Source organism: Channa argus, chromosome 12 (genome assembly GCF_033026475.1).
Source record: "Channa argus isolate prfri chromosome 12, Channa argus male v1.0, whole genome shotgun sequence".
In the NCBI taxonomy this organism is placed as follows: Eukaryota; Metazoa; Chordata; class Actinopteri; order Anabantiformes; family Channidae; genus Channa; species Channa argus.
This window is the reverse complement of record NC_090208.1, coordinates 6,049,872-6,064,821: the sequence shown is the minus strand read 5'-3', so window position 1 is coordinate 6,064,821 and position 14,950 is coordinate 6,049,872. Positions and strand designations below refer to the sequence as shown.

At 41.1% G+C, this 14,950-nt stretch overlaps 2 protein-coding genes across 2 annotated transcripts in view; one reads left to right on the top strand and one right to left on the bottom strand.

Moving 5' to 3' along the window:
• Positions 1-14,950, bottom strand: part of LOC137137902 (immunoglobulin superfamily member 3-like) — a 221,794-nt gene that overhangs the window by 27,690 nt on the left and 179,154 nt on the right. The window lies entirely within an intron of this gene.
• Positions 7,434-9,027, top strand: LOC137138247 (uncharacterized). Its single transcript, XM_067525290.1, has one exon. It carries the CDS (start codon positions 7,614-7,616, stop codon positions 8,484-8,486), a length of 873 nt encoding a protein of 290 aa, XP_067381391.1. The 5' UTR covers positions 7,434-7,613; the 3' UTR covers positions 8,487-9,027.

The following is a 14,950-nucleotide window of genomic DNA, read 5'->3' as shown; positions in this document are numbered from 1 at the left end:
TGTTGGATAAAATAAGTACAAGAAAATTGATGTAAATAGTTTACTGACCATAATTAGCATACACAGTAACAACAAAAACCATTTCCACCCTCAGCACAGCTATTGGCAGTCCAATGTAGTTAAAAAGTTCTGTTCTTTAAAAATACATCCTGGAATCTAATGTGGCCTCCACAAATATCTTAAAAAAAAAGAGAAAGAAAACAGTTTAAGAAAGAGCAAAATGTTCATTTTGCATGCCAATTTAAACAACACCAACTTTATTATGAAGATTAAAACAGTTGCAGAATCATAAACTAACAATGGACTTACAAATCAATTAATTATTCATTGCAGCTTTACTGTAACAAGACTCTAATGTTTGAGTTATTGTTCAATGTTAGTCCATTGTAGGACAATGAAAGTCTCTTCTTACAATTTCCTGGCACTAGGAGACATGAAGTGCATTTGCCACTCTTTGCACAGCTATTGGTGCAGTTGTCAAAGTTTCAAGGTTCAGAACAAATATGTTTTTCAGCGGACCTGGATAGGCAACATTGTAGACATAGTAAAGGGACAACGCAAAACTCAGAGCCAGAGAAATGTTTACTTCCCCACTGTCCAATATCATTTTGTGTCCATCCATCTGAACATTGACCTCAGTGTAGTTACTCTGGGGCTTACCATCACTGATGCTCAGGACAATTGTGGGCACTGAGCTGAGTGGATCCTGAAACAATAAGTGACAAATAATACTCATAGCTCCATGGAAATAAATTTCTAGAAATCACATTATTCAAATTTTTCTTATAATTAAAAATCACCTTAAACATTTCAACAAACCTTTTTCATGAAAAACAGATGGCAGTTAGTCTCTTACTGTAACAGAGTCTCTTAGTCTCTTTTTGTTCACTGTGTTCACCAATGTAGAGATCATAGAGCAGGAGAAGAGCCTTTACACATCTTGGAAACTGTATACAGTTGTGAATGAAAGTTTACATACACTCATCATGGGTATGCCTAGGATAACAATATTAGAAATTAAATTAGTTCTTTAAACAGTTTATTTTATGCTATGAAGTTGAGTTATACAACAAACATGTTTAATATGTAGCCATAACCAAGCTTGTGGTAGAACTATGGTTAGATATTTGACAACTCTTCTTTTGGTAGAGCTAAATAAAATGTGTTGCTTTTGTAGCACAGACCTGATTCTTAAGCATGATCAAGAATATTTCAATAGGTTTAGGTCGAGAATTTGGGAAAGATTAATGTTAGCCTGTCAACTTCCTGTTACAGATCATGATTAAGAGGCCTTGGGGCTGGCAAATTAAAAGACATTTCCTATCAGATGTTCATGTCAGAGCCGTAAAAAGTGGCATTTGGGATGAAGCTGAAAAATCATTCTAGGATGTTATTAACATATGTGCTGACCATTTCTTTCTGTGTCTGTTTGGCTGTTGTTGTTGTTTGGCAACTGACTGTAGGCAGAGACGTTTGAGTTCACTGTTTGGTGCCATGGACACAAGCTTGTTTGCCAGCTTACTGAATTATCTGTTGACTGTTCTGTCCGCAGCCATTTTAGGCAAAGTTGATGCCTCTTCAAGAACCTAAAATAAAAATAATATATTAGGATTCTGCCATAATATCATGCAGTAGCAAAATAATAGCAAAAATTTAAAAAATACATAATTTCAAACATCAATTATTATTTATACAAAAACTCAATCATGTAATGCCTTTGTGTTTGTTGATCCTAGTACTGTGCAAAGGGTTTAGGCAAATAAATTCATAGTCATCACAGCTAGGCATCAGACTGGTCCCAAATTCAGTGCAAGTCAAGTCAAGTGGCTTTTATTGTCATTTCTACTATACACAGTGGTACACAGTACACAGTAGAAACGAGATAGCGTTCCTCCAAGAACCAAGGTGCTACAAACAACACAAGCTATAGTAAAGTCCATCGAGTGCAACCAAGTGCAAACAGTGCAGACGAAAAACAGTACAGACAGACAGTGTAGACAGACAACACAAGTAACACAGGACAGGACACAAGACCCAAGACATTGCCGACCAGTAAACCTACTGTATACTATTTTACAGTACAGTACAGTACAGTTAAGTGTGCTAGGGGTGTAAAAAAAGAGCAGCATGTAAATGGTATAGTGCATTTAAATGTCCAGCATGTAAAAAAGTGCAATTGCATTGGAATGTGCAAAAAAAAAAAACAGCAGGTAAACAGTGTAGTGCGGTAAATGTAGAATAATAAAAGTAAATAAATAATAAATAAGTGGTGGTGGAATGAGATGAGTAGTGAGTGATGAGAATGTGTTGAGTTTGGTTTGTAGTGTGTTTAAGTTCTATTTCAGTTCTGTGTGTTGAGGAGCCTGATGGCTTGTGGGAAAAAACTGTTGCATAGTCTGGATGTGGTGGCCCGAATGCTTCGGAACCTCTTTCCTGATGGCAGGAATGTGAAGAGTGTGTGTGATGGGTGTGTGGGGTCGTCCACAATGCTGTTGGCTTTGCGGATGCATCGTGTTGTGTAAATGTGCATAATAGAGGGCAGAGAGACTCCGATGATCTTCTCAGCTGTCCTCACTATCCTCTGTAGGGTCTTGCGATCCGCGACGGTGCAGTTCCCAAACCAGGCAGTGATGCAGCTGCTCAGGATGCTCTCAATGGTCCCTCTGTAGAACATGGTCAGGATAGGGGGAGGGAGATGGGCTTTCCTCAGCCTTCTCAGGAAGTAGAGACGCTGCTGGGCCTTCTTGGTGATGGAGCTGGTGTTGACTGACCAGGTGAGGTTGTCCGCCAGATGAACACCAAGGAATTTGGTGCTCTTGACCATCTCCACTGAGGATCCATCGATGATCAATGGAGAATGGTCGCCCTGTGCTCTCCTGAAGTCCACAACCATCTCTTTAGTTTTGTCAACGTTCAGAGACAGGTTGTTTGCTCCACACCAGGCTGTTAATCGTTGCACCTCCTCTCTGTAGGCTGACTCGTCGTTCTTGCTGATTAGACCCACCACGGTCGTGTCATCAGCAAACTTGACTATGTGGTTTGAGCTGTGCATTGCTACACAGTCGTGCGTCAGCAGAGTGAACAGCAGAGGGCTGAGCACACAGCCCTGAGGGGCTCCAGTGCTCAGTGTGGTGGTGCTGGAGATGTTGTTTCCGATCCGGACTGACTGGGGTCTTCCAGTCAGGAAGTCCAGAATCCAGTTGCAGAGGGAGGTGTTCAGGCCCAGTATGCTCAATTTCTCGGTCAGGTGCTGAGGGATGATTGTGTTGAATGCTGAGCTGAAGTCAATGAACAGCATTCGTACGTATGAGTCCTTACTGTCCAGGTGGGTGAGGGCCAGATGGAGGGTCGTGGAGATGGCATCGTCCGTGGAACGATTTGGACGATACGCAAACTGCATGGGGTCCAGGGAGGTTGGGAGTTGGGTCTTAATGTGCCTCATGACGAGCCTCTCGAAGCACTTCATCACGATGGGTGAGTGCGACGGGACGATAGTCATTGAGGCAGGAGACAGTAGACTTCTTAGGCACAGGCACGATGGTCGTTGCCTTGAGGCACGTAGGAACAACGTTGCTGCTCAGGGAGATGTTGAAGATGTCTGTGAAGACATCCGCTAGCTGTTCTGCGCACTCCCTGAGCACGCTGCCGGGAACGTTGTCTGGTTCAGCAGACTTCCGTGGGTTAACTCTGCATAGAGTTTTCCTCACTTCAGCTGTGGTTAGACAGAGCACCTGGTCACTGGGAGGAGTCGGCTTCCTCGCCTTCACGTTGTTCTGTGCCTCAAACCGGGCTAGAAGTGGTTCAGCGCATCTGGGAGGGAGGCGTCGCGGTCACAATCAGGTGAAGTTGTCTTGTAGTTTGTGATCGTCTGGATGCCCTGCCACATGCGCCGGGTGTCTCCGCTGTCTTCGAAGTGGTCGTGGATTTTCTTTGTGTGTGCGCACTTCGTCTCTCTAATGGCACGGGACAGTTTGGCCCTTGCTGTTCTCAAGGCCGTCTTGTCCCCTGTTCTGAAGGCAGCGTCTCTTTGTTTTAGCAGCGCACACACGTTAGCATTTATCCACGGCTTCCTGTTGGAGCGTGTAGTGATGGTCTTAGAGATGGTCACATCATCAACGCACTTGCTGATGTAGCTGGTTACTGTTGACGTGTATTCCTCCAAGTTGATGGAATCGCCGTTGGTTGCGGCCTCCCTAAACATGTCCCAGTCAGTGCACTCAAAACAGTCTTGAAGAGCAGAAGAGCTCACACAGTGCCTCCTTAGCATTAGCGCTGGGGGGAATGTACACTCCGACAATGAAAACAGTGGTGAATTCCCGTGGTAAATAGAACGGTCTGCATCTAACAGTCCCGAACTCCACTAGCGATGAGCAGAAACGTGAGACAAGCACAGAGTTCTTGAACCATTCCGTGTTGATGTAAACACACATGCCACCACCGCGAGTCTTACCGCACAGAGGTAAGATGGCGGCGGGGCAGTAGCTCGCAGCGGCCTCTCCAGATCGAACAAATGGTGTTTTCGCCGTATTTAGCCAGACCCTTTACAGTACATGGACACCACAGTCAGCTGTGTTCATGTGTACGACCGCCAGACATTGCTGCGGCACAGGGTTCATACATACAATAATCTGCACGAGGAAGTAATTGGTAACCTTCGCGACCTCGGCTTGCTACGACCCCAGCGACAAAGACCAGGCCCCCAGCCCTCGGTGTCACCTGACGCCGGTGACCAGGTGAGGGGACGTCGGAAGCGCTGCTCGAGGAAGTGGAAGCGCGGCAAGCGGGCGGGTGTCCGTGCTAGGCTAAATGCTAACCCTAGCCGGCCGGCTCTACCGTCCATTCTCCTCTCCAACGTCTGCTCCCTGGACAATAAACTAGACTACATCCGATTCCAGCGGACCACGCGGCGAGAATTCAGAGACTGCTGCATCTTTGTTTTCACGGAGACGTGGCTCAGTGACAGAGTTCCAGAGGCAAGTATACCGTGGACCCTGGTTAAAATGCTCACCTACAAAGTCTTGCTGGTAACTTGCCAATTCATTTTCCCCAAGCCAAACACATACTTCTCCAAAAGTCCATTGCTGAGCCATAGTCTGTTAAAGAAAAGCAAAACACAGATTATATTGTATGTTCTGTGACATGATTTGGTATAGATGCTGCATCTATCAATTTTCTATATTGATAAATACATCAACTATTTTCAGCAATTGGTTATGTATTATATTAAAAATATTTATCAAATGTACATCAGTGCTTTCCAATTTGCCTATATGCCTTGTAGTTTATATGAGAAGAGAAATGGGCACGAATTCTCAAAACTAAAAGTCAAACCAGAAAATGTTTTGTCTTTTTTATTTATTAAATGACTTGAAAAGTTAAGTTATTAAAACAATTATGCTATTCATTTCATTAAATTTGGTGTTTTATGTCAATCAGAAACTAGAAGATAGGACCAGGGTTAAGAACCAATGAATCTTAGTTATTCAAAATACTTGTATTATTCTAAAAAGCACATAATCTGCTGTAGTCAGTGCATTGCTGTATTCCAGTATTCAAAACCTGCTCTACTGAATTTTCCTACGAGGCAACTGAATAAAAACAACGCGGCCGCGTTCTCTGTAGTAGCGTTACTGATGAAAAAAAGGCTCCCGGTGCGATTTTTTCCAATATTGACAACAGGTCACCTATAAGCAAACAACACAGCGACAGTCTTTGAAATATACTTATTACAACAAAAAAAAAATTCAGGTGCCATTTGATGTGTTGACATTAACGTTACTTTCCAAATATGTAACGTTAAAGTTACTTGTAGCAGCATTTAGCAGCTAACACTACAGGTAGCTTAGCAAACAACAACACGTAAAAACGTTTGTGTGAAAATACTTTACCTTATCAATCTCGGAATCCAGAGATGAAGATGACCAGTGGAAAAACCGCAGTACAAATACCGATGACAGTAACTGCTGTAACCAAGAAGTTTAATTTGGAAGAAAGTTCTCGTAGCTCTCTGACATTCTGCGTGCGCAGCCTGGGTATGACGTAATCCCTCTCGCTCTCTCTGGCAGTACACTTAATAATGAATTCGTGGCTGGAGAGACGCGCAGATCATTTACTTGAGTAAAAGTAGCAATACCACAGTATATAAATACTATAAGGAAAAGTCCTGGATTTAAAATGCTACTACAGTAAAAGTACAATATTATTAGCTCAAACTACTTTTGTGACATTAGACATCACATAAATGAATGTTAGCTTATTGGAATAACATTATTCATTCATTAATGTGTCAGCTGGTAATGATAGAGATAAGCTGATAATTTACTTTAAATACTCCTGGATGGCCTATGAATTTCCAAATGATTTTCATGAGTTTTATGATAATACTATATTATGTATAATTTATCAGATTGTACGGAGCACAGACTAGCCTTGAAGCTAGTTAACTACAGTACACAAGACAAATTTGAAAGAACAACTTCTGAAACAATCTGATGCATTGACATTAAGAAGAAAACTGCCAACAGCTCTTGCAGCTCTTGATTCAGTTCAATTTAATTCAACTTTATTTATATAGCGCCAATTCACAAGAAATTCATCTCAAGGCACTTTTAGTGACCTATTTATACTCCGCAAAATGCACAATTCGGAGCCATCAAAAATGAATAAAACAACATCTAGACACACGTTTTCAGAGCATCGACCATAAGATGCTTATAGTAGCTCAGAAAACACTGACACGATGAAGCACAGAAATCCAATAAGCACAGAGATCAATGTATGGCCCTTCTTGCTTGGTGCTCACAGTGTGGACACAGACCTCTCACCTCCCCCTTCGGAGTGGTAAACCACTGCTTTGCCTTGTGTTGCAACCCTGCTGCAGCCCCTCTATCACAGTGTCTAAATGGCTCCAAACTGTTCAGCAGCCAGTGTTGGAGGTAGTCACATCAGCAGTCTCACGTCTCACCTCTGTTCACTACGTGTGCTTTTATTTATCTGACCAGAAGAGAGAGGATTCTGTATATATGAGAAAAGACGTATTACATTATAATGAAGCATGTGTGAGTGTGTTGAGTCTGTCGTGGTGCTGGGATACCATACCTCACTTGTTGATTTCATTGCCTCTTCGTAGTTTATTTGGGCCCAGAAAACCATTTCAAGTGTATGTGAAGGTGTGAAGTTTTTGTTTTTCTACAGCTTTTAGGCTTTTTTTTCTGTTTGTCTGTTTTCACAGTTTTACTCAACTCCTGTTTCAGTCCTGACTGAGCTGCTGCGAGCACAAATGATGTCAGAAAAGATGTTGAACACATTGTTTTTAATAAATGGTATTCACCAAAAAAAAAAAAAAGGGAACGGCTGCTCGTGCGGTAAGCGTATTGCGTCACTTCCTGTTTCTGCACACTCTTGGGTTTCTACCGAAAGACTGTTTACTGATTAATTGTAGCTGTTATATTTACTTAAATAAGTGATTTCTTCACAGCAGGATTTAATACTTAGTCGTAACATACGCTTGTATTACACAAGCACCTGCTTTTGCAAAACATAACCAGCTAAAGTTTACAAATTCCACACTTCACTTATATTAGCTTCGTTAGCTTAGCAGTTAAACATTAGCAATGGCTTCTCTGTCTCCCTCTGTCGCTCCTTCTCTCACTTGCTCGGTTTGTCTCATGTTCAGTTTTTCCTCTGCCTCCTTTAGTGATAATGGTATATGTAATAAGTGTAAGGTTTTTGCAGCTTTGGAGGCGAGGCTCACGGAATTGGAAGCACGGCTCCGCACCAGGGAAAACAACTCAGCTAGTCAGGCCCCGGTAGCTGGTGCGGGCCGACCTAGCGTAGCCCCTGCTAGCTGTCCCCCGGCAGTTCCCGAGCAGCCGGGAAGCCAGTCCGGCTGGGTGACGGTTCGTAAGATATCTAATGCTAAACAGACGCCCGAGGTTCACCACCAGTCGGTTCACGTTTCTAATCGATTTTCCCCACTCAGCGACACACCCGCTGAGAAACCAACTCTGGTAATTGGCAGCTCCATAGTCAGAAACGTGAAGTTAAAGACTCCAGCGGCCGTAGTCAAATGTCTTCCTGGGGCCAGAGCGGGCGACGTTGAATCATATTTGAAACTCCTGGCTAAGGATAAACGTAAATACAGTAATATTATTATTCACGTGGGAGTTACGCGATTACGCAAATCGGAGGTCACTAAAATGAATGTTGAATCGGTGTGTAACTTTGCAAAAACAATGTCGGACTCCGTAGTTTTCTCTGGAACCCTGCCAAATCTGACCAGTGACGACATGTACACCCGCATGTCGTCATTCAACCGCTGGCTGTCTAGGTGGTGTCCAGCAAACGATGTGGGCTACATAGAGAATTGGAAACGTTTTTGGGGAAAACCTAGGCTGATTAGGAGAGATGGCATCCATCCTACTTTAGATGGTGCAGCTTTCTTATCCAGAAATATGGCTGGTTTTATTAGACAACCAAAAGTATGACAATCTAGAGTTAAGCCTAGGATGCAGAGATCCAGTCCTACACGTCTCTCTGCAGTGTCCTTACAACCGTCACCCCCCCACAACTCCCACATACCTATAGAGACTGTGTCTGTTCCCCGACCTAAATTACATAAAGTAAATATGACAACAAGAGGAGTTAATCATAATAACCTAATAAAAGTTAAGACTACTCCTCTTACAGAACAAAACCCCAAAACTATTAAATGTGGATTATTAAATATCAGATCTCTCTCTTCTAAATCTCTGTTAGTAAATGACTTAATAAATGATCATCAATTCGATTTATTTTGTCTCACTGAAACTTGGTTGCAGCAGGAAGAATGTGTCAGTTTAAATGACTCAACCCCCCCAAGTCATATTAATTATCATGTTCCTAGAAGCACAGGCCGAGGTGGAGGAGTTGCAGCAATCTTCCATTCTAGCTTATCAATAAACCCTAAACCTAAACATAGTTATAACTCATTTGAGAGTCTTACTCTTAGCCTTTCACACCCAAACTGGAAAACTCAAAAACCACTATTATTTGTTATCGTGTACCGTCCTCCAGTCCCTTATTCAGAGGTTTTGTTTTTCTATCTGATTTAGTCCTTAGTACAGATAAAGTCATTATAGTGGGTGACTTTAACATTCATGTAGATGCTGACAGTAACTGTGTTTAATTCATTATTAGATTCAATTGGTTTTTCCCAAAATGTAAATAAACCCACTCACTGTTTTAGTCACACGTTAGACCTTGTCCTTACGTATGGAATTGAAGCGGATAATTTAACCATATTTCCTCACAACTCTCTTCTGTCTGACCATTTTTTAATAACATTTGAATTTACAATAACGGACTATACAGCAGTTAGGAAAAAATTCCACTATAGCAGATGCTTAAGTGAAAAAGCTGTCAACAAATTTAAAGAAATTATTTCTCCATCATTTGCTTCACCATATGTTAATACAATGGGAAGTAGTCTCCTTAATGTTACTCCTGCACAAGTAGATTATCTTGTTGACAATTCTGCAGCCTCACTACGTACAATACTCGATAGTGTTGCCCCTCTAAAAAAGAAGGCAGTAAACCAGCAGAGGTGATCTCCATGGTATAGTTCACAAACACGCAACTTAAAACAGGAAACACGAAAGTTAGAAAGGAAGTGGTGTTCCAGAAATTTAGAAGCATCTCATTTAGCCTGGAAAAATAGTTTAAAAACGTACAAAAAAGCTCTCAGTGATGCCAGAACAGCATATTATTCATCATTAATAGACGAAAACAAGAACAACCCCCGGTTTCTGTTCAGCACTGTAGCCAGGCTGACTAAGAGCCATAGTTCTGTTGAGCCTACTATTCCCTTAACTTTGAGCAGCAATGACTTCATGACCTTCTTTTTGAATAAAATTGTAGCTATTAGAGAAAGAATTCACCAGATCCTCCCCCCAAAAATTACAGATAGATCTTCATGTTCAACAGTGCTAGAATCATGGATAAGGCCCCACTCCCTGTTAGACTGCTTTTTACCCATAGATCTCTCTGAGCTAACTTCAATTATTACCTCATCTAAACCAACAACCTGTCTGCTAGACCCTATTCCAACTAAGCTGCTCAAGGAAGCTTTACCCTTAATAGATATGTTCATATTAGATATCATCAATCTATCTTTAGAAACAGGCTATGTACCACAGGCCTATAAGGTAGCTGTAATTAAACCACTACTTAAAAAACCCTGTCTTGACCCAGGTGTTTTAGCCAATTACAGACCAATATCTAATCTCCCCTTTATTTCTAAAATAATTTAAAAAGTAGTCGCAAAACAATTATGTGATCACCTTCATAGGAATAATTTGTATGAAGACTTTCAGTCAGGATTTAGTTCATCATAGTACAGAAACAGCACAGGTAAAAGTCACCAACGATCTTCTCATGGCCTCAGATAATGGGCTCATCTCTATACTTGTTCTGTTAGATCTTAGTGCTGCATTTGATACATTTTATTACAGAGACTGGAACATGAAATTGGAATTACAGGAACTGCACTAGGTTGGTTTAAATCTTATCTGTCTGATAGATTTCAATTTGTTCATGTTAATGATGAATCCTCCATGCACACAAAGGTTAGCTATGGAGTTCCACAAGGCTCTGTGTTAGGACCAATACTTTTTACTTTATATATGTCTCCTTTAGGCAACATGATTAGAAAACACTGATACCCAGCTATATTTATCTATGGAACCAGATGAAAATAATCAGTTAATAAAGCTTCAAGCCTACAAGACATAAAGGCCTGGATGTCCCACAATTTTTTACTTTTAAACTCAGACAAAACTGAAGTCATAGTATTTGGGCCCAAAAATCTCAGAGATATGATGTCCAACCATATTGTTACCCTAGATGGCATAAGTCTGGCCTCCAGTACTACTGCAAGGAACCTTGGAGTTATTTTTGATCAGGATCTGTCCTTTAACTCACATATAAAACAAATCTCTAGAACAGCCTTCTTCCACCTACAGAACATTGCCAAAATTAGGAGCATCCTGTCTCAAAGTGATGCTGAAAAACTAGTCCATGCATTTGTTACTTCTAGGTTGGACTACTGGAATTCCCTACTTTCAGGATGCCCCAGTAACTAAAGTGCAATTAATCCAAAATGCTGCAGCAAGAGTGCTGACTGGAAATAGCAAGAGAGATCATATTTCACCTTCACTAGCTTCTCTCCATCGGCTTCCCATTAAATGTAGAATAGAATTTAAAACCCTGCTTTGTACATATAAAGCTCTGAACATTCAGGCTCCATCATATATAGAAGATCTCATAGCACCATATCATCCCAGTAGACCACTTCGCTCTCAGAATACAGGCCTACTTGTGGTTCCCAGAATTTCCAAAAGTAGAATGGGAGGCAGAGCCTTTAGCTATCAAGCTCCTCTCTTGTGGAACCAGCTCCCAGTTCAGATTTGGGAAGCAGACACCCTCTCTACTTTTAAGTCTAGGCTTAAAACCTTCCTCTTTAATAAAGCATATAGTTAGTTATAGTTATGCTGCCATAGGCTTAGACTGCTGGGGGACCCACCCCCCAATGCACTGAGCTCCTTTCCTCCTCTTGACCATCTCTCCTCTCCTCTCACCCCGCAATTGTCACCACTGTATGTCATTAACTCTGTGTGTTCTCTCCCGTAGTTGTCTTTGTCCTCCTCTGTCCCCCTCTCTCTATCCCTTTCTGCAGGTGTCCCCCGGCAGACAGAGCGGCAGGAGGTGTGCAGTTAAGGTGACTGGAGGGGCAGGAACTGCCATGTATAATCTAAGGAGGAGTTGAGCAATAGCAAAAACTCAGAATAATCAACTAGGATGAAGGGATTCTTGTGAGGATTGGATGGTGGTAGAATCTCAACAGGGAAGCCAGCGCACCAGGAGGAGAGGGAGGCAACACAGGTGAGTGTATGGGAAAAAAGGAGGACTAAAGGTGCTGAAACAGTCAGGGAAAAGATAACAAAGGCAACCACAAAGTAACAACTAAAACACAAATAGCAACAAAGACAGAAAGTACCAACTAAAAGTGTCAGAGGGAACAAACAAGAATACAGTAGTCCTCAGTCTTGCAAAACGTTGTCTAATAATAATGTGAAGGTTAGTACTTTATAGAGTACAGAAAGCAGCTCCCATTGCTGGGCAGGGCCTTCAGGGAGGTAGAGCTGCCCTTCTTAAGGCCGGTGTGTCTAACTTGCAGTCTCTTTGTTTGAGCCTTGTAAGATTGTTTGTGTGGGCACAGTGCAGATTGTAGGAGCTGTTCTCTGCTGCATTTGATAAATGGTTGTTTTAACACTCTGGTCTTTGAGGTAATTGTAGGAAGGATCTTTACTTCTGAGGTAAAAAAAAAAAAAAAAAATTGTACTAATTTTCTCCCTGTGACTTAATGCCAGTCTGCTGTTCTGCTGTCTCTGTAAGTAAGTAAAAAGTAATTGTATAGCACCTTTCACAGAGAAGAGCTCACAAAGTGCTTTACATGAAAATAAAAATAGGAAACCCTAGGAAATAAAATAAGAACAGATCAAAATAGAGCACATCGAATATTGACAACAAAGACAAATGTACATCGGTCAAAGCAACCAATTATCTACAGTTCAGGCATTCTCGTTCAATTTATGGTCAGGTTAGGAGAAGATTCTATCACGACTTTTAATGAGGTTATGAATTGGACCCAGAAATGAACAGATCACAGAGGACTTGGAAGGCAAAACAGTTTATTTAAGGTAACCGGGGAAGGAGACTCGGGACTGGAGTGGGAGGCGGAGATGGCCAGGAGGCGGTAGGAAACTATGAGGGGAAAAGAGACAGAGGTGAATGACAAACTATGGCACGGGGAAAAAAAACGGGCAGAACCAGAGATCTTACTGCGGGTGGAGGTTTGAAGTTACGGCGGAGACCAGAAAAGGAGGAAGGGATGAACTAAAGGCGGCTGGCACAAAAAAAAAAAAAAAATCAGGGGAGCAAACGGGCAGACCCGACCAAAATAAAAGCAAATGACAACAGAAAATAAGTAGCAATAGAAAATGCGCAGGGGAGCAGACTCCAACTGAAACCCTGCTTAAAAAAGGTAAACACAAAAACGCTTCTTCCAAAAACAAACAAACAAACAAAAAAAACCCAGGTAGGAGGGGGAAAAAAAAGTAGTTCAAAAACTGGTACTACAAATCCAAACAGACACTGTCAAAAAGCAGTGAGCAAAAAAACAAAGTAGCAACAGAATAATAGATTCTTTAGAAATTAGTGAAGGAACTCTCAGGAGAAAACAAATACAAACTAGAACAAAACCTTATTCGCTTAGGCGAGGATTTTCAGGATCAGAGACGGATCACTCATCAGGGCAGTTTGAAAGATGATCTGGAAGGGAGTATATAAAAGGAGGCAACAGGTGAGTGGCATGACACTAATTGGAGATCGGCAAAGAGAGGAGAGGAAAACAGAGTGAGGGGAAGTACCAATCACCAAGGCAACAAGAATAAGACTCACGGCCGTGACAGGCTGTCTGTACAGCTATGTTTTGAGATATTTTTTAAAAATATCCACTGAAGCAACGGTCCTTAACTCTTGTGGAAGAGCATTCCACAATCTTTATGCAACAGTAGCAAAAGCCTGTTTCACCCTTGGTTTTTACCATTGATGGTCTCAATAATGTAAGGGAGGACCAGGGTCACACAGCAACATGTGTGACAAAAGAGTTTGTGTTTGTGTACACAAACTCAATACTCCTCTAAAACTGCAACTATTGGCCTAAAAAGAAACACTACAAGTATAACCAAATGTTTTACCCAAGTAAAAGTATCAAGTAAAATGTAGATAATCTGCTTATGTATTACTGAAGTATAAACTTAAAAGCACTTTAAACAATACTGTTAGGAAATTTCTTTAAAAAGATGATAGAGTCACTGGTCTTTCTTAATGGATTTTTACTTGCAAGGAATCAGTACATACACATTCAAAAGATACAGCACTGACTGACTACGCAATCAGAAAACTTAACGTTTATACATGGTGTCCCCTCCAGCGGCTTCCTGTTTATCTGGTGCAGCAGAGAACTTCTGCTCATCTGAGATAATAGACTTCTGTTTATGACAGTTTAAGAAAACAACTTTTATGACAGGTTCAACAGCACAGTTTCTCTATCAAATACTTATGGCAGAATATGTCTGGGGTTTTTTGCCCTTCCTGACACAACCCTCCCCAATTTCTACCAGGTCTGGACCGGCTCTGTGGTTCGCGGAAGACTGCCTAACTAAATGAACTATAGCCGCCCCTTCTATGGCAAAATGTATAAAAGTATTTCACCAGCAGAGGGCAATGTTCATCATTCATTTGCAAGCTAAGAATACACTTTGAACATTGTATGTTCACATAGACTGGGAAAAATCATATTATTTTTTTGCCATGGTTATATCTGTTAAGCATTAAAAAGACTCAAGAAAACAATACTTTTATATGACAGGGAATACCTCAGAGTATCATATTTATGAATATTAAGAAATTTTACTGTATCATTTTTAAAAAACCTGTTATTGTACATTGACACAAAATGGTTAACTATTTTTATATAGTCATATTGTTGTGAATATGATACGCAAAAGGATGTAAAAAGTGACGCAATTTGACACCTTAGGAAGCAGCAAATTGGCTAACCCCCATATTGTTTCATTTTAATGGATTGGGATTGAATAAACTGTCATGTACTAGCATGAACAAACATTGCTCTGTTTGATGCACACTATAGGTGATTCCATTTTAGAAAGACGTATGACAAAGATGATGAGAAAATGGGCCCCTGCAGTGTGTTGCATCTGTTTTTGGTCATTTTGTTTCATATTTTGTCTTTTGTGTTTTGTTTATTTGGTTTCCTTGTTCCTCTTTTGGATAGTTTCAGGTCATTGTTTTTTAATCATTTTGCGTGTTTTTGGTGGTTATTGTGCAT

What these genes read in the sequence shown, in the direction of transcription:
- LOC137138247 (XM_067525290.1), top strand. Translation starts at nt 7,614, where the DNA reads ATGGCTTCTCTGTCTCCCTCTGTCGCTCCTTCTCTCACTTGCTCGGTT.